We start from the raw sequence: 18796 nt of genomic DNA, 5'->3' as shown, positions 1-18796 counted from the left end.
GGCGTTATTAGTTTGTGTAATGGCAAATGCCGTTCAGGGACCTTTAGTGGCAAGCCAGTGTCGATGGTTGGTGAAATATCAGTGATTGTACTCTTACGGGAGACCTTGATTCGTTTCCATCTTTCTAAAGTGTTATTAGTAAATGTTGACAGAGAGTGTTAATGTTTTATATGGAGTGTTTTCTTTATATCACCTCACCAAAGAGACAGTCGACCCTATCATACCTTTCTACGGCGGGGTAATACTTTATTGTTGTAGTATTGTTTACTCAATATTTTAACCATCTATACAAAGTAAAGATAAGCTCACCATTGCAACTTTGTTCAGAAAATGATAACTCCCATGGTGAGAAACCTTTACATAAATAGTCAGGTGTTACAATTGGTATGAATGTCTTGTCAATTTTACGAGGAAGAGAAGGAATTTGTCCGTATATATGACCTTCTTCCATCCCTATAGATATGTAGGTAATACAATGGACATCAAAAACATTAGATCTTTTTAAGATTAATAAGAAACTGAGTTACATAATAATTGCTATTTGAATTAACGGAGCAGAATAGCAAACTCCGCATAAGAAGGCAGCTGTTTTATAGTGGTCATTGTGGTAACATTGCATCTCTGACTTCCAACATTATGCAGAGTTGTCAGGTACAAGGTAACAACTGTCTGGGTATAGTCACATTTATTTTAGATTTTAACTCGCAGCCCATTGACTGCAGGGAATGAGTTTTTATTCTCACATTGTCTCTTCTGAGCCCCTCTTTGCCTTCCATTATCCAAAAGTTTGTAATATGGTCATTGACACATACTGTAATGCTCTATTGAACGATTTTCTCAGGTGAATAATGATTGTACTTCTCACAGGAAATATATTTATGAATAATGTTTCTACTTCTTTTTACCATACATCTGTTCTTTTCCTGTGGCAGCTAATATATGTGTAACATTTTTGTAATGATATTATTTATGGAAAGAGATGCAGAATACAGAAATAAAAATGTGGAAACTTTATTATGCTGTGTATTCTATAAAACCCATTCCATTTAACATGACAGATAATTCGTCATGCTTAAGTTAGTATACATATAGCCACCAGTGTGGCTCAGGTGGTAGTGTGTTTGCCTGCTGATCTGGAGTTGCGCTCAGGCGAGGGTTCGATTTCCACTTGGGCTAATTACCTGGTTGGATCTTTTGAGAAGTTTTTCCCAACTCTAAGGCGAATGTCAGGTAATCTATGGCGAATCCTCGGCCTCATCATGCCAAATACACTATCTACCAGAAAGTAATTGGGCACTGTTTTTGCCCCTTTAAAACCTCGTGGTACCACCTCTTGTTGGTATAATAGCCACCCTGTCAGGCAGGCTCTCAACTAGTTTGTGTAGGATAGTCACTGGAATGCGTTGCCATTCCTCTTGCAACATGGCACTCAGTTGGACAATGGAAGTTGGCTGGATCTCCCGAGACTCAGTCGCCGGTCCAATTCGTCCCAAAGGTGCTCAGTGGGATTGAGATCAGGACTCTGTGCAGGCCAGTGCAACCTGTGAACATTATTGTCTGCATACCACTGCATAATAGCTGCTGAAATATGGAGCCAACTTCATTGTTCAACTGAGTGCCATGTTGCAAGAGGATTGGCGATGCATTCCAGTGGATATCCTACCCAAACTAGTGGAGAGCATGCCTGACAGGATGGCTGCTGTTATAGCAACAAGAGGTGGTACCATGAGGTTTTAAAGGGGAAAAAACAGTGCCCAATTACTTTTTCATAGATAGTGTATTATCTCACTATCACCAATTTCACCGATGTTAAATAATCCAGTATTTCATACAGCGCCGTTAAATAACAAAGTAAAAAAAAATCCATATTCCTCTAGTGTAACTGTCTTCTTTGTAAATGGATTATAATGTGTGTTTAATAGAAATATGTACATCTATTATCAAGCAATACATCTCACTTGACGAAATGTGTCAGAGGAAGAACAATCATTTGTATGTATCTGAAGTCTGTGATAAACATTCTTTCTTAGAGGAAGACTTTGAGGTAAATGATTATAAATCAATATTAGTTGTTGAAGAAAAAAGTTTATTAGACTTTAATAATAATAAAATGCTGACATATCTAAACTAAGAATTATAATTAAAGTTCAGTGAGTCCATCGCTATGGTTAGCATGTCCAACTGTGAAACGAGCAGACCCAGGTTCAAATTCTAATTAGGTCTGTCACCGTATCTACAATGCTGCTATGTTCAGGTCATTATAGGATGCAGCAGGACGTAGTATGATACATGATTTGCGAACAGTTGCTATTGATCTGAGGAGGCTGCAAGATATCAATGGGCACCTTCTGTGAAACCTATACGTTGTAGCTGAATTGATAAGATGATGCCAAGCAGTGAATCATGTACTTACAGGAATAAGATCCTAAGGCCTTCAACAATCATCCCATAATAAGGAGATTGTTACAATAAGCATCAGGCTGCGATGCAAGCCTTCGGGCCTTTTTCAGAAAGGGAGGAAATAGTTAAGTGAAATAATTAATTTTTTTTGTTAGACATTTCCACTTCATAGCAGTTGCCTCTAATGGTCTTTCCTCTAAATAGAGGGAAGTGCATTTCGCCAGTTGCTATATTTCTCTAATAAGGCCTATTGCAGAAGGTAAGATGGGGCAACGAAATTACTGTACAGTATGTTAACGAAGGATTGTAGGATTGGGAAGAAAGTGGATTGTGGCCCTTGTAATTGATGTAATCCCAGTATTTGCCTGGAGGAACTTTGGAAAAGTCGATCTGGTTGGCGAGTTGGTATAGCGCTGGCCTTCTATGCTCAAGGTTGCGGGTTCGATCCCGGGCCAGGTCGATGGCATTTAAGTGTGCTTAAATGCGACAGGATCATGTCAGTAGATTTACTGGCATGTAAAAGAACTCCTGCGGGACAAAATTCTGGCACATCTGGCGACGCTGATATAACCTCTGCAGTTGCGAGCGTCGTTAAATAAAACATAACATTTAAAACTTTGGAAACCATGAAAAACTCAACAGTTAAAAAAATATAAACGTTAAATGTTTGTAGAAAACACATTTCCAATCCTATTGCATAAAAGTCAGTCAACTTTATTTTGCAAACTACATGACATTAGTGAACTTCAGAATTATAAAAAAATTGCAGATTTCTACTTTAATTTAGACCTGAGATAATGAATGTAAAATTATAATATGTAGCACACTATGACATTCGCAAAATACGAACAGCTTTGTTTAGGTCACTTAAGATTATGTAATACAGATCACTGATCATTAGTGGCATCTCTTTATAGAAAATTTGCACAGCCATCGTAACACATAATTTGAGGTTATGATAAATGTTATATTGTAACTAAGCTTAGCTGCCTTCTAAATATTCTCGAGACTCAATGTTAACTTTTAGAAGAAAATGTGTAAATATTTAATCATCATCATCATCATCATCATCATCATCGTCAACGTAATCAAAGTAAGTCATAAATTGCCTGTTCCTCTTCTCTCAAAAATCGGTTCTTCATCTAGTTTTGGTCCTCTTCTGTTCAGTCTTCCTGTTGGTCTTTATTCCAGTGCCTGTAGTGCTAGGTTGCATTCTGATCATATAACATTTCCAATTTTTCTGATACATTTGAAGTGTAGATACTCCATGAAGGACGATGCATTTATTGGAATATGTGAACACGACCACTTTGCTGCCTGTGTCTAGGACAGCACAGTCGTAGAGTGAAGAAGTAGATTATCTCTACAAGACTCAGGAGACTGAAGCCCATGAAGAGTCCAAGAAGACCGCCTGCACTACCTAAAATTGATAATATAATGCAGGGTGGGTTAAAAGTCGCTTTCCCCAAACACTTTTACATTTAATTACATTAAATTACATTTGACTACACATTCCTTTACAGATTTTGTTCAAAATGGAGGCCCTGTTTTTCGATTCACAATGTGTTCTAACTGTGCTTCCACCAACGCTATAGCACAAAAACACGTTCTGTTGTTAATTTGTGATTTATTGCAAGAAACTAGCAGTTATTGCATAGAGATGCAACCCAACACAATAAAACAAAACAACAATAACAAGACATGACATCAGAAAAACAGCCGTTCAGACGGCAAGAGACCCGATGGTCTGACTCTAGTCCCGTGGCGTGTAGGCAAATCCTTAATTTGGGATTCCACATGTGTGGATACACTGGCCCCTTCAACCTCTAAGACACCAGGATCTGCAGCAGAAAGTGTCGCTGTCAGTAAACACCATAAATATAAACATCTTGCAGATAATTATATTTTTGTCCCTTTTGCGGTTGAAACGTTTGGATCATGGTGTAGTGAAGCCAAAGCTCTCATCTCCACCATAGGCAGAAGTTTAGTGCAGCTTTCTGGGGACCCTCGAAGCAGTCAATATCTACGTCAGCGCATTGGTATCGCCATTCAGCGCGGTAATGCTGCAAGTATTCTTGCATCCTTCCCCGAGTCCTCTTATTTAGATGAAATTTTCTTCCTTTAATTATTCAATTTATTTGTATTTTATTATAAAAAAATTTATATATTGTTAAAGGAGTCCGATCTATTGTAATCAATCTATTCTTTAACAGACTCCATGCACCTTCTACCCTCAAAATTGTATAATATGTTTTGTACATTTTATTAAATATTAATATAAATTATGTACTAAGAAATAGTAAAAACCCACTACTTATTACACCAGTTATTTGTTTATTCAAGTTATGACATCTGTATATGTGTACAGGTATGAAACGTAAGAACGAATATTGGGGAAAGCAACTTTTGACCCAGCTTGTATATACAATTAAGTGTTGCGAAGTGTAGTGAAATGAAGTATCCTGTAGCAAATAACATAAACTTGGCTTTTTTTTTAAATATAATTAACAATTAACTTGTAATGACAGTAACATTGATATAAGATGCATACATTTATTAATTTAAACTGCTTGTATATTTATGCAAAATGTTTAAGTAAAATTAAGTTACATCGAAATAATACAATTGAATTGAATGGCTTAACTAGAAAACTAGACCATGGCTGAAGTAAGAAATAAAATAAGCATTGTATGAGCATTTTAACACAAAAACAGGCAGGATGAGTACAAAATGACATAATGAAAGAAGAGGAAATGGGAAGACAAACATTTAAAAGGTATATGATCGCGTGGCCTTGCAAGGGTATTTGGAGCTGTGAGAAAGAATTTGCGTGACCGCCAAGCCTATTGCCCACTTGTCTCACTTCACTTTTCACAGTTGTGTTGAAGGAACTTAAGATAAATCTGAAGGGTAAAGTCTTACTTAATTCCCATATTACTGTCCACTTACTTTTAATACATTATACAGGTGTTAATTTATAACTATCTGAATTAACATAACATCACTTTTCTATTGTTATTGCAATAAACAAAATAACATCAGCACTTTCTGTTATTGTTTTTCTGGTACTATATAGGCATTTAATAGGGATAATTTGTTAACTATTTGCATTAGTAACTTGCAAAGACCTTTACTATTCTATGGTTTATCTGTTACACTTATGGCTGTTATTCTATTAAAGAAATAAAATTTTGTGCTCAAAATACTCTCTTTTTTATATTAATATTCACTTTATAGGCTATATTTGTGAGCTCTTTTTTTTTTTTTTTTTTGTTAAGTTTATTTATACATGCTTTAACATCTGTGGTCATATCGAGTGTTTTGGATCTTTGGGTATACCAGTAGGCCATTGTTACTATTGTTGAATTCCTGTTTCTACTGTGTGTTGTAGATGGCTTGTGTTCATGCAACTGATTTTAGATTTTGATTAATGTTTATGATATTGGTGATTGAGGTAGTGATGAATCATAGTATGTAAATTTCCAAACTGGCATTTGCCTTTGAGACTGAGGAAAAACACGAAAAACCACAGATTGACTGGCCATGGGGTTTGAACTTGGGACCTCCCAAATGCGAGTCTCAAATGCTACTGTCTGAGCCAAGTTGCTCGGTTGTGAGCTCTTATGTACCCTTAAATCTAGTGAAAACATTTTGTCAATATCAGTAATAGTATAGGAGATATTTAAGGCGTTTTTAAATGCTTCATACTGTGTATATAAAAAAAAGGTATCCCCGTAACATGCCATGAAGCCACTTGGGGGGCATGGAGGTAGAGCCCCATGCTTTCCATGACCTCGGCACTAGAACGAGGTGGTGTGGTCGGCACCACGCTCTGACCGCCTTTTACCCCCGAGAAAGACCCGGTACTCAATTTTATAGGAGGCCATTCTGAAAGTTTGGCAACGAGAAAAAATCCTGTTACCACCTGGGATCGAACCCCGGACCTCCCAGTCTATAGCCAGCTGCTCTACCAACTGAGCTACCCGGCCGCCCATACTGTGTACTGGTATATGATTATATAAACTGAAGGAACGAACCTCTTACTACCGAATAATAGTACTCACTTCTGATCATAATCTATATACTACTGGGTTCAAAAAGTTCCCGGAATTTTACTACCATTTTTCGTATTAATATATAACAAGGGATATTATACATTTGTTTTGTTGGTAACATTCATGATGTCATTTCCCTAAAGTTTATTGATAATGGCGATTGTTGGTTTTGAGTTGTAGGCAATTGTTTATCATAGTGTTTTGTTTGTTCGTCGCATTTTGTAATTATGTCCACAGAGCAACGTACAAACATCAAGTTCTGTGTTTTGTTACACAAAACTCCTGCAGAGACATTAAGATTGTTGGAAGAAGCATATGGCGAAGCAGCAATGAAAAAAACTCAAGTGTATGCCTGGCATAAATGCTTTTCTGGTGGCCGCGATAGCATCAAAGATGACGTACGCAGCGGCCGACCAACAACTGCAACAAATGAAGCAATCGCTCAGTGTGTGCGTAATGTTGTGAGGGACGACCGACGTAAAACCATAAAAGAGATAGCAGCAGTGGTCGGAATATCAGTCGGAAGTGTACACAATGTTCTTCACAAGCATCTCAACATGCATTACGTGTCTCAGAAGTTAGTTCCGAAAATGTTATCGGCAGAACAGAAAGAAACAAGAATGACTCTTGCTGGGGACATGATCAGTATGGCTAATGAAGATGGTGATTTCTTAAACAAAATTATTGCTGGTGATGAAACTTTGTGCTATTTGTACGACCCAGTCCCTAAACAACAGTCATCTGAGTGGAAATCGAAAAATCTCCTCGGAAGCAAAAATTTCCTAGGGACACTTCCAAAGGCAAAGTTATGTTGGAAGTTTTCTTCGACTCTGAGGGTCTCCTCCACCATGAGTTCATTCCAGAAAGTCGTACTGTAACGAAAGAATTGTACGTAGAAATCCTCCGTCGCCTCCGTGACGCAGTGAGAAGGAAACGTCCAGAAAAGTGGGTAGAAAACAACTGGTTCCTTATGCATGAAAATGCACCTGCTCATCGCGCAATTATTGTAAAGAATTTTCTAGCCAGGCACAACATAACTGCTTTGGATCACCCACCATACTCTCCTGATCTCTCACCACCTGATTACTTTCTGTTTCCCATTCTGAAAAATCATCTGAAAGGACGGAGATTCAATGGTGAAGAGGTTATCGCAAACGCGACGAGAGCACTAAGAAGGGTTTCACAAAATGGCTTCCAGGCCTGCTTCCAGGAACTCTACACGCGTTGGCAAAAGTGTGTTGTTGCGGAAGGCAACTATTTTGAAGGGAATGCTGTAGAACAGTGTTTAAGGTACGTTGTTTATATGATATTAGCAAATTCCGGGAACTTTTTGAACCTAGTATGTATATAATTTGAACTGGTAATGGAAATTACGGGAAAACGGCTGAACGGATTTTAATAAATGACCCCTCATTTTGAAGCTTGGAACCCAAAGTTTTTCGGAAATGTAGTAGTTTTCTGTGAAATGTCAATTTTCCTACATCATTTTCCTTTTTTCCAAAATCCATCTTTCGTCAGTTTTGAGAACTAATTAATTGCATTCACGGCCGACTTGATTGAATTTCAGAACAAAACACACACTACAATAAACAATAGGCTATTACACAAAGGCCATGACGTGCAGGATTGCCGACATATTTAGAGCTCAATTCAATTTGTTATTAAAAACTGATTCTGCAGTGTATAATTTTCTGAGTACAGCTGTGTATTGGATATTCAAATCTACGAAACTTGAGGTGGTTTGATGACATTATTACCATTAGAAATTAAATATTATTGTAGTTAATATCATGATGCATTTATTTTTCATTAATTGTACATAATATTGATGCTATATTGATGACATGAAAGTGAAACGTTTTGTGGTTGTGTAAGTAAATGTAGAGAATATCTTAATTTAGATCTTCATTTCTATAATTTACTGAGTGGCTGCTATATATATAACTACAAAACGTAAGTAAGATAATAATATTGTTATTAAAAATCAAATATTTTATACTTATTAACCCAGTGGGGTTGGGTCTTTTTCCATATACTTAATGGCGGTGTAGTGTAGATATTGATATGTGTCATTTTCTTCAGTATTGGCTCGAGAGAGCGCAAAAATTACAGTTCCTAAGGAAAGATCAACTTGATAAAATAAGAGGCCTAGAAAATTTTGTAGTCTCCAGATCATTTCAGCAAGATCTCTTAGTAGGATAAAATGATTTTATGCTCTACATTTCAAGTTTTACATGCAGCAGCTATACGAGAATGCTATTGTTCGAAAGCTTAGCAAACCTGACATTTTTTTAACTTTTGCCTACAATCCACAATGACTTGAAATAGCTACTGCTATCGTCCTGACATTGATACTTGCGTTTTCGCGTTGAAACTCAAAAACTGAAGTTGGATAGGTTCAAGAAAAAGTATTTGGCCTAAAAAAATCCATTCAGAGGGAGTATGTTTCATTATTATGGAAGCAAATAATTATCAAAAAGACAAGTATTCTTGATTGAAAATAAATCTGAAAAATTTTTATTTGAACGTCTAATGAACTTAATTTGCAGCAGTGTTTGCTGCATAAGCCACTAGTAATGATTATAAACAGACTGAATTGGTGGAAAAGAACAAACTAATTACAGAAGAATGAGCAGAGTTTAAGAAAATAGATCACTTGACACCAGATAATAAGATTTACACAAGCTCTCAGAGAAGCATTGAATAACCGAAAAAGTATCCTAGCACTGTTTATAGACTTCAGGATTTCTTACGGTGCTGTGTGGTGAAACAAGCTATTAACAGAAATTGTCCAACCTGAAGTGGGCAGTCATATGCTGAAATTAATCACAAGATTCCTCTTACAGAGATGGATTAAAGTAACTTATGGGAGTGTTAGCTCAGGATATTAACAATCAAAATGATCTTACAATGATCAAATACATAGCACAAGAAAACGGATACAATCCTAACATAATAGACAACATAATACGTAAGACAAAACAAAACCAGAAAAAAACAGAAGAATACAACACAAACACAAGAACACAAAAAATACATCGCACTAACATACGAAAACAAAAACACACATAAAATTGCAACCTCATTCAAGAAATTAAACTACAACATCGCATACAGAACAAATAACACTCTACAAAAACATCTCAACACACAAACAGCACAAACAAACACATACAACCACACAGGCGTATATAAACTCAAATGTAACACCTGCAACAACTTCTACATAGGACAGACAGGCAGATCATTTCAAACGCATTACAAAGAACACATTACAGCCATAACAAAATTACAAAACACCTCTACATATGCAGAACACATCACAAATGCCAACCACACCTACAGAGACATCAACACAGACATGGAAATACTGCACATCCAACCAAAAAGCCAGAAACTCAACACACTAGAACAATATTAAATATACAGACACACGAAAACACACCCCAACAATATTCTCAACACACAACTCAATTTCAAAACACGTACACTCTTTGACTCTACACTACGAACGCACCCACACAGGAAACAAGAGGCACCAAGACCAACAACGACCAGTTCCGAAGATGACCGAAAATAGGTCGAAACATGTTAACAAGGTACGTTAAAATTTAACACAAGGAAGTTCTTATCATACATATTCCAAAATGATCTTTTCAAGCAAATAAAAATTTTAAAAGAGGTTAATAATTACCGGTACTTAGTATATTTTCAGATGATGTCATAATCTAGATAAAAACCACCAATAATAATCAGCAACAAAAAGTTCTCCTCAAGAGCAAAATGAATGAAGGTCTAAACTTCAAGATTGGGCTACAAGTAATAACAGCCTACTATTCATAAGAGGGTGCCTTAGTATACTGCAGTGATATTCCTGGTTTGATACAAAAGTTTAATGTTCAGTACGAAGTGGATGAATGGAGACTTTTATCGATTCCTCTTAAAGAAGTCTAAAGGCAGTGATCAGTGCTTTTGCACATTGGCAACAAGTGTGTTTTGTTATCTGTTGGTCATTCGGTAGGCCGTAAAGAAACTTATGAGAATCTTGAACTGGTTCTTACAAAAATAAAATATAAAGATCGTAACTGTTGATCTTTGAAGATCTGGAAAAGTTGTGCATGCTAATTGGTCAGCAGGCTGGATATACTAAGTTTCCATATTCCCTCTGTGAATGGGACAGAAAAGCAAGAAGTAGTGATTGGGACAAAAACCCTGGCCACAAAGAATGGCTCTTGAACCTCAAGGAAAGGAAACAAGTGCAACTTCACCATTAAGAGAAGAAGGCGGTGTAAAACATTTGACTAAATATGAATTGTTAATTATAACAATTTAAGAGCTTTTGTAGAATATAACTTTAATATTTGCTTCAGGACATGTTTCACTTCATCACTTTTCCTTATTAAACTGAGTAATGCTACATTTTCATTGCTAAAAATTCCAATGCATGTTGCGGAAAAATGGTACATGATAGAGAAAATCTGAGGTCAGTTTTTATTCAGCACCCCAAGCAATCATAAATGTAGCGTAAATCTTTAGAAAAGTTTTTATGGCCCTATATTTTGCAGGCCTGTGTAATTATTCTTGTGAAGCGAGGTGAGTCAGTGACGTTATGGTTTTACAGTGCAGTGAATAGTTCCGATCAGTGATAATTTATAGTGTAAATGAATGTGTTCTATAGTGTGAGTGAAATGTGTTATAGAGTGTCAGTGAAATGCGTCATAGTGCCACTACAGCGAGTAAGATGAGAGTAAAGTGAAAGATTATTATTAGTACCAATGTGAAACTTATGTAGGGCCTATACATATGTAGGTTGTATTGCAAAATTAGGTGTCACCTATTAAGTACTGGTAGGTTATTTTATGTATTATTATTAATTGTAATTATTGTGTTAAATTGTATTGTGTATTCTTATTGTATTGTGTATATAATTGCATTGGGTATTGTTTATATTGTGTATACCACTGCCATCGGGTGCTTGCCCACTTGCAGTGTAAATAAATACACGTAATACTTGAAGCAAAATAAGTAAATAAAGTAGTAGTAGTAGTAGTAATAGTAGTAGTAGGTTTATTTTGCCTGTCAGAGTTAAGGCCATGAGGCCTTCTCTTCCACTCAACCAGGTTTCAATAATATACACGAAATACAAAATTTGATTACAAAACAACACAAAAGAAAATACCTTAGAAATTACATAAAATATAGTAGAAAATTACAATAGAAAAGATCGGTTATGTAATATATAAAATAAAGTACAAAATTACACATAATCAAAATCAGTTACATAACATAAAGGGGAAAAAAAAAACACACACACACACGCACACGCAAGCACACACAAGCGCACACACACACACAAAATTTATAAGACCTAAAATGCCCGAGATAAATACCGGTACGACGATTAATTTACTTGAGATATATTACACAGTTAATATACTAATAGGAGAATACATGTGAGTTACAAGACATAAAATGTTGATTAGCAAATTCGTACTAAATGGCATACAAACACAAATGATTAAGAAATATATCAAGATAATAAAAAAAAAAGAAGAAGAAGAGAGAGGAGAAAAAAATAACAACTTGGTCATTTAAGACTACTTAGAAACTTCCGCAAGAGTCTAGTTCTGTTCATTAAAAACATTTCTAAGTAGTGTGTACTTAAAAGATTTTAAAGAAATAAACAGAAACATCAAGTAAAAATTAAAATCTAAAGAAGAGCTGTAGAACTCAATTTTGTTTCTTCTCTTAGAATAATGTAGTCACATAAAGTGCAAAATTCTCCATGTGTATATCTAGTTAAAATATCGTGAATTCAGCATTTTCTTTTCTTGTTTTGGATACCTATTTCTTCTCTTTCCGCCATTTTAGATAACCATGCTGAAACCACAGGAACTATCATGTGGTCCATATTAAACTGAAACATGCTTCGGTTCTATTCAATTTCACTAGATGTGAGCTTTTGTTTCAGCTTAACATCACATTTGCATATTGGACGTGTCTATTTTTCATAGAGAAGTGCAATTAAATGGTTAATAAATTCTATACAATCAGTCTGGAAAAATCGAAAATCCGGATTAATGGGATTTTGATAAACAGGATTCCACTGTATATGGTAGAAATTTGTTTACTTACCGAGCAAATCAGAAAATCCATATAGTTGTTTTCTTGTCTTTACGAAAAACTGATTTGCTTTTGAATACACAGCAACTTTGCTAGTCCTATAAAAATGAAGAAAATTGTTACATAAGTACCGTACAAAAAAACTTGTTACGTGTTCACTAAAGCTTTTGATTCAAATTAATACTTCTGGAAAGCTGATGTATGCAAGATGAAAACTGCTCGTAACAAAATGAATTAAATAAAACTTACATTTCCTCATGTCATAATGTTAGAACATTCACAAAAACATCTTCCCATTATATCTTATTTTCTTTCAACTGTAAAATATTTGTTGTGCTAAATGATATTGTTCATGTAACCTAATATTTGTGCTGCCTTGTCAGCTTTCTTCTTTATTTCTTTGTATAACTTTTTTATATTTTGTTATATGAACTCCTAAATAATTGAATTCTAATATCTATCGATAATTTTACATTCCACTTCTAATTTGCATCTACTTCTTTGCAAACTCATTATTTACAATAATTCTTCTCGGATTCTCTGCCAGATAAGTTGGATTGTTGCTATAACTAGCTCTGCCATCTTCTTCAGGGATTGAAGTGCTTGAGACAATCTGTTATATATGTGATCAGGAGGGTTATGTATGTACAGTAATTTGATCAAAAATCGAAAGTATCTGATGAGACATTTCTGTTCTTCCCAGAACTAGTGTCACATCCCCCTGTGAAAACTTAGCTGATAATAATAATAATAATAATAATAATAATAATAATAATAATAATAATAATAATAATAATAATAATAATAATAAGAATAATAATACTTACTTACAAATGGCTTTTAAGGAACCCTAAGGTTCATTGCCGCCCTCACATAAGCCCGCCATCGGTCCCTATACTGTGCAAGATTAATCAGTCCCTATCATCATATACCACCTCCCTCAAATCCATTTTAATATTATCCTCCCATCTACGTCTCGTCCTCCCCAAAGGTCTTTTTCCCTCCGGTCTCCCAACTAACACTCTATATGCATTCATGGATTCGCCCATATGTGCTACATGCCCTGCCCATCGCAAACGTCTGGATTTAATGTTCCTAATTATGTCAGGTGAAGAATACAATGCGTGCAGTTCTGTGTTGTGTAACTTTCTCCATTCTCCTGTAACTTCATCCCGCTTAGCCCCAAATATTTTCCTAAGCACCTTATTCTCAAACACTCTTAACCTATGTTCCTCTCTCAGAGTGAGAGTCCAAGTTTCACAAACATACAGAAGAACCGGTAATATAACTGTTTTATAAATTCTAACTTTCAGATTTTTTGACAGCAGACTAGATGATAAAAGCTTCTCAACCGAATAATAACACGCATTTCCCATATTTATTCTGCGTTTAATTTCCTCCTGAGTATCATCTATATTTGTTACTGTTGCTCCAAGATATTTGAATTTTTCCACCCCTTCGAAGGATAAATCTCCAATTTTTATATTTCCATTTCGTACAATATTCTGGTCACGAGACATAATCATATACTTTGTCTTTTCGGGATTTACTTCCAAACCCGATCGCTTTACTTGCTTCAAGTAAAATTTCCGTGTTTTCCCTAATCGTTTGTGGATTTTCTCCTAACATATTCACGTCATCCGCATAGACAAGAAGCTGATGTAACCCGTTCAATTCCAAACCCTGCCTGTTATCCTGAATAATAATAATAATACACAAAATTTAAAATACCGATAATGTAAACTGAAAATAATTTTAACAATGAACCCCCGTCATGGCAAAATTCTGCTTATGCCACTGGTATGACCACTTTTTGCTAAAAATCAGTAAAATATTCTTACCTCTTGTTGTTTTCCGGTATGTTGCTACCATTGTATTGTGCGCTTTTCCAGTCAACTGGATAATGTGACATTTCAATATCATATCGAATTTCCGTACAGGAAGGCAAGCAGTCACACGTCAAATTATTAACTAAAAAAGATATAAAAGTATATGAGTTGTTTAATAATTTATAATAGATGGTAAAGTTATAGTTAGATACGACTATGAAATCCACCAAATTGTAAATCATGTTTAGAGACAGTGGTGTATTTTTTTTTTTTTAAACCATGGCTCTGGAATTTCGAATCATATGCTTTCTGTTTGAACAGAACTGATTAGTTACATACAGGGTGTCTCAGAAGGAATGTAAAATACTTGAAGATAATGTAGTTTTGGTTAATCTACATCGATTTAACCTGATATACCTATATCCGAAATGTTATTGATGGGTGAAGTTTTAAATGGAAAGAGGCATTATGAACTTACTTCTACATTTAGAATTTTGTGATATTAGGGGAGAGTCGGGTAGTATCGGACGTCGGGTAATATCGGACAGTGAGTTTCTTTCATCTTACCACAAGATGATAGTACCTGATTGACATGGTTACGTTTCTGTGATGTCGCATAGAGAAACGTAACCATGTCATTCAGGTACTACCACATGGTGGTAGATGGAAGACACGCACTGTCCGATATTACCCGACGTCCGATACTACCCGACTCTCCCCTATACATTATTTAAAATGCTGCATCTTGTGCTGTTCCAATAAGATCATTTCACAATTAAGTACAAGCTCAGTAAGAAAATAAAATAATTACACAAGACAAATTATGAAGGTTGCCCTTCTTATGGACTCCATGAATTTTAAATTCATATCAGGTACTGGTACCGGTTTTCATCCCAACTTCAATTAAATACTTGGTAGCTTACCAGTTTCAGATAACATTCCGTAAACACAGGAATACACACAGCTATATGAAACCCTTCAATTAGGAAAAAGTCGTCTGTATTCCTCAAAAACAGCCAATGCATTGCCATCACAAAATCCATAAACAAAAAGCATGGCTGCATATTCACTATGCGAATAAACGAATTAAATGTCAAGTGAACGTGTATTCAGTTTGTGTGTTGCGATGCTGTTGCAGTGCTCAGTGTCCAAAAGATCTGGCTTAACATGGAATTGCAAGATATTCCAGTATTTCTCTATTCAATTTCTCCCCAATCATTATACTTCGGACATAAGTATATCAGGTTAAATCAATGTAAGTTAAGACAAACTACATTATCCTTACTGGTATGTGCTAATTGTTTATTGTGCAATAAAGAAGATGCCATGAACATGGAACATCTAAAAATCTGTGAATCTCTGAAAAATTTTATGGACCTTACATCTAAATATTGGGAAACAAGAAGGAGAATGACTTCACTGTTAAATATTGAGCATTAGACACACACATACATTATTCTGAAGTATTTTACTTTCCAAGACATTCTGTATAGAAAACAAAAATAAATGGTTGTTAGCTCTGCTGAATAGACTTACTATGAAATTGTTTAAATATAACTAAAACAGAAGTACAAAATTTGACGGTAATATGAAGGGTTCAGAGCCATAGTGGGCCAAGCGCCATTTATTAAAAACGGAGAAAACAAGAGTTAAAATTGAGTGATTACCATAATGTAACGAAAAATATAGCAAGTAAGATAAAGTATACTTACTTACTTACAAATGGCTTTTAAGGAACCCGAAGGTTCATTGCCGCCCTCACACAAGCCCGCCATCGGTCCCTATCCTATGCAAGATTAATCCAGTCTCTATCATCATACCCCACCTCCCTCAAATCCATTTTAATATTATCCTCCCATCTACATCTCGGCCTCCCTAAAGGTCTTTTTCCCTCCGGTCTCCCAACTAACACTCTATATGCATTTCTGGATTCGCCCATACGTGCTACATGCCCTGCCCATCTCAAATGTCTGGATTTTAAGTTCCTAATTATGTCAGGTGAAGGATACAATGCGTGCAGTTCTGTGTTGTGTAACTTTCTCCATTCTCCTGTAACTTCATCCCGCTTAGCCCCAAATATTTTCCTAAGCACCTTATTCTCAAACACCCTTAACCTATGTTCCTCTCTCAGAGTGAGAGTCCAAGTTTCACAACCATACAGAAGAACCGGTAATATAACTGTTTTATAAATTCTAACTTTCAGATTTTTGGACAGCAGACTGGATGATAAGAGCTTCTCAACCGAATAATAACACGCATTTCCCATATTTATTCTGCGTTTAATTTCCTCCCGAGTGTCATTTATATTTGTTACTGTTGCTCCAAGATATTTGAATTTTTTCACCTCTTCGAAGGATAAATCTTCAATTTTTATAGTTCCATTTCGTACAATATTCTGGTCACGAGACATAATCATATACTTTGTCTTTTCGGGATTTACTTCCAAACCCGATCGCTTTACTTGCTTCAAGTAAAATTTCCGTGTTTTCCCTAATCGTTCGTGTATTTTCTCCTAACACATTCACGTCATCCGCATAGACAAGAAGCTGATGTAACCCGTTCAATTCCAAACCCTGCCTGTTATCATGAACTTTCCTAATGGCATATTCTAAAGCGAAGTTAAAAAGTAAAGGTGATAGTGCATCTCCCTGCTTTAGCCCGCAGTGAATTGGAAAAGCATCAGATAGAAACTGACCTATACGGACTCTGCTGTATGTTTCACTGAGATACATTTTAATTAATCGAAGAGCAATACGTAGATTTAGTAACAGGTCTGTAAGTAGCAGTGCTGCCATTCTTTGCTAAGGCATCCACATTCTCGTTTCCCAGGATTCCACAATGGGATGGTATCCATTGGAATACAATTCTTTTATTGAGTGATTTTAATTGAGAGAGCATTTTAGTTATTTCTGCTGTTTGAGATGGTGTGTGTTTAGAGACTATCAATAGAATAGCTGCTTTGGAGTCTGACAATATAACTGCATTCTTAAATTTATTGATGTGGCATAGATGATTCCTGAGACTTTTACTTATTGCAATGATTTCTCCATCAAAACTTGTTGTTCCCATATCCAAGAGATCTATAAAGTGAGAAGAGACAGCATGTAACACCTTGTTCTCTGGAGATCAAGGATCCGTCGGTGTATAAATGAAGCCAGTTTTGTGGAGGGTACCTAATATTAATTATCTCTAAAGACAATTGTTTCATTATTTCAGTGTTTACTTCTGATTTCAGTTTTTCTTCTGTTAAATTTAAATAGTCTTCTGATGTGTTGAAGTGTACAATGGGGTATTTTTTAATTTTTAAATATGTGGGAAGTGAATCTTCTTTTCCTTTCCCCGAAACAATGTTTATGTCGAGAAAAACTTCTCTAGATACCACATGACGTAAAGGGTGCGAATTTAAAATGTTTGACATCAAGATTCGATGTAGCTCGCCTTTTTTTTTTATTTTTATTTGCAACATTGCAAAACATTTCTAATACCACAGATTGCAGAATAATCAGGATTTTTCTCCAAGGGGTTTTTAATTTATGCTGTATTGTATTGTATTTATTAACATTCCATGGTATTCATACATGCTTACAGCTAGAATATGGAACAAGTCAAAAAACTTAATACTATTATAAAATCTTAATTTATAGTCACAGTCTAGATGAAATATATACAGACGAGATTTACAATATAGTCTACTAGTACAGCACATAGTTTTAGTATCAATTTCATGAAGTGTTATTGAATGTCATGAATTCACCTACAGAATAGAAGGCGTGAGAAATTAGGTACTTCTTTAATTTGGCCCTAAATAATTTTATGTTTTGAGTTTCATTTTTTATATCGATAAGGAGGCTATTAAAAATTTTTACTGCCATATAACGCATTCTTTTTTTATAGTACTTTTCTGAAATTGTTTTTGAAGATGTTCTGTTGATAATTTTAGATATATCCTCTACACATTTTAAGGCATCTGGAATTGAAATGTGTGATGAGTCCAGATGACTTCATACCATTTAGGTAAATAATACTTTTTAAGGGCTGTTCGACTTAGGAAATCTCAATTTGTGTATTTTTAATAAAATTTCCAGCCTTAGAAAAGAGAATATTAGCAGAAGCCATCATTTCACATAATTCTTGAAAAACATTCAGATTTTGTAGCTGAAACTCTCTTTGCTTGTCGACAAATTAACATTTTTCCTGTGTTTCATAGGTCCGGTTGTAGAAATGCAAATCAAATTAATCCCTGATCACCAATCAGTTGATGTCTGATTTATTTGAAGCTCATTGCGTTGCACGAAAGTGAATCTCCAATCAAATTGTATCGGTTTACTAATTGCTGATTTGAGAAAGAAATACATTTGACATCAGCACTATTTAGCAACCGTGTCCAAT

The 18796-nt window shown here is 35.4% G+C and overlaps 1 protein-coding gene across 1 annotated transcript in view; it reads right to left on the bottom strand.

The window, feature by feature from the left end:
• Window positions 1-2156: 2156 nt before the first annotated feature.
• Window positions 2157-18796, bottom strand: part of LOC138708948 (pickpocket protein 28-like) — a 37259-nt gene continuing 20619 nt past the window's right edge. The window contains exons 5-7 of the mRNA XM_069839336.1: window positions 14420-14549; window positions 12591-12676; window positions 2157-3820 (exon numbers count right to left, since the gene is read on the bottom strand). Coding sequence (XP_069695437.1) covers window positions 3684-3820; window positions 12591-12676; window positions 14420-14549 — 353 coding nt within the window. The 3' untranslated portion in view covers window positions 2157-3683. The remainder of the gene's footprint in view (window positions 3821-12590; window positions 12677-14419; window positions 14550-18796) is intronic.

This window comes from Periplaneta americana, chromosome 11 (genome assembly GCF_040183065.1).
Source record: "Periplaneta americana isolate PAMFEO1 chromosome 11, P.americana_PAMFEO1_priV1, whole genome shotgun sequence".
Taxonomy (NCBI): Eukaryota; Metazoa; Arthropoda; class Insecta; order Blattodea; family Blattidae; genus Periplaneta; species Periplaneta americana.
The sequence above is the reverse complement of the archived record's forward strand: the minus strand, read 5'-3'. Positions and strand labels throughout refer to the sequence as shown.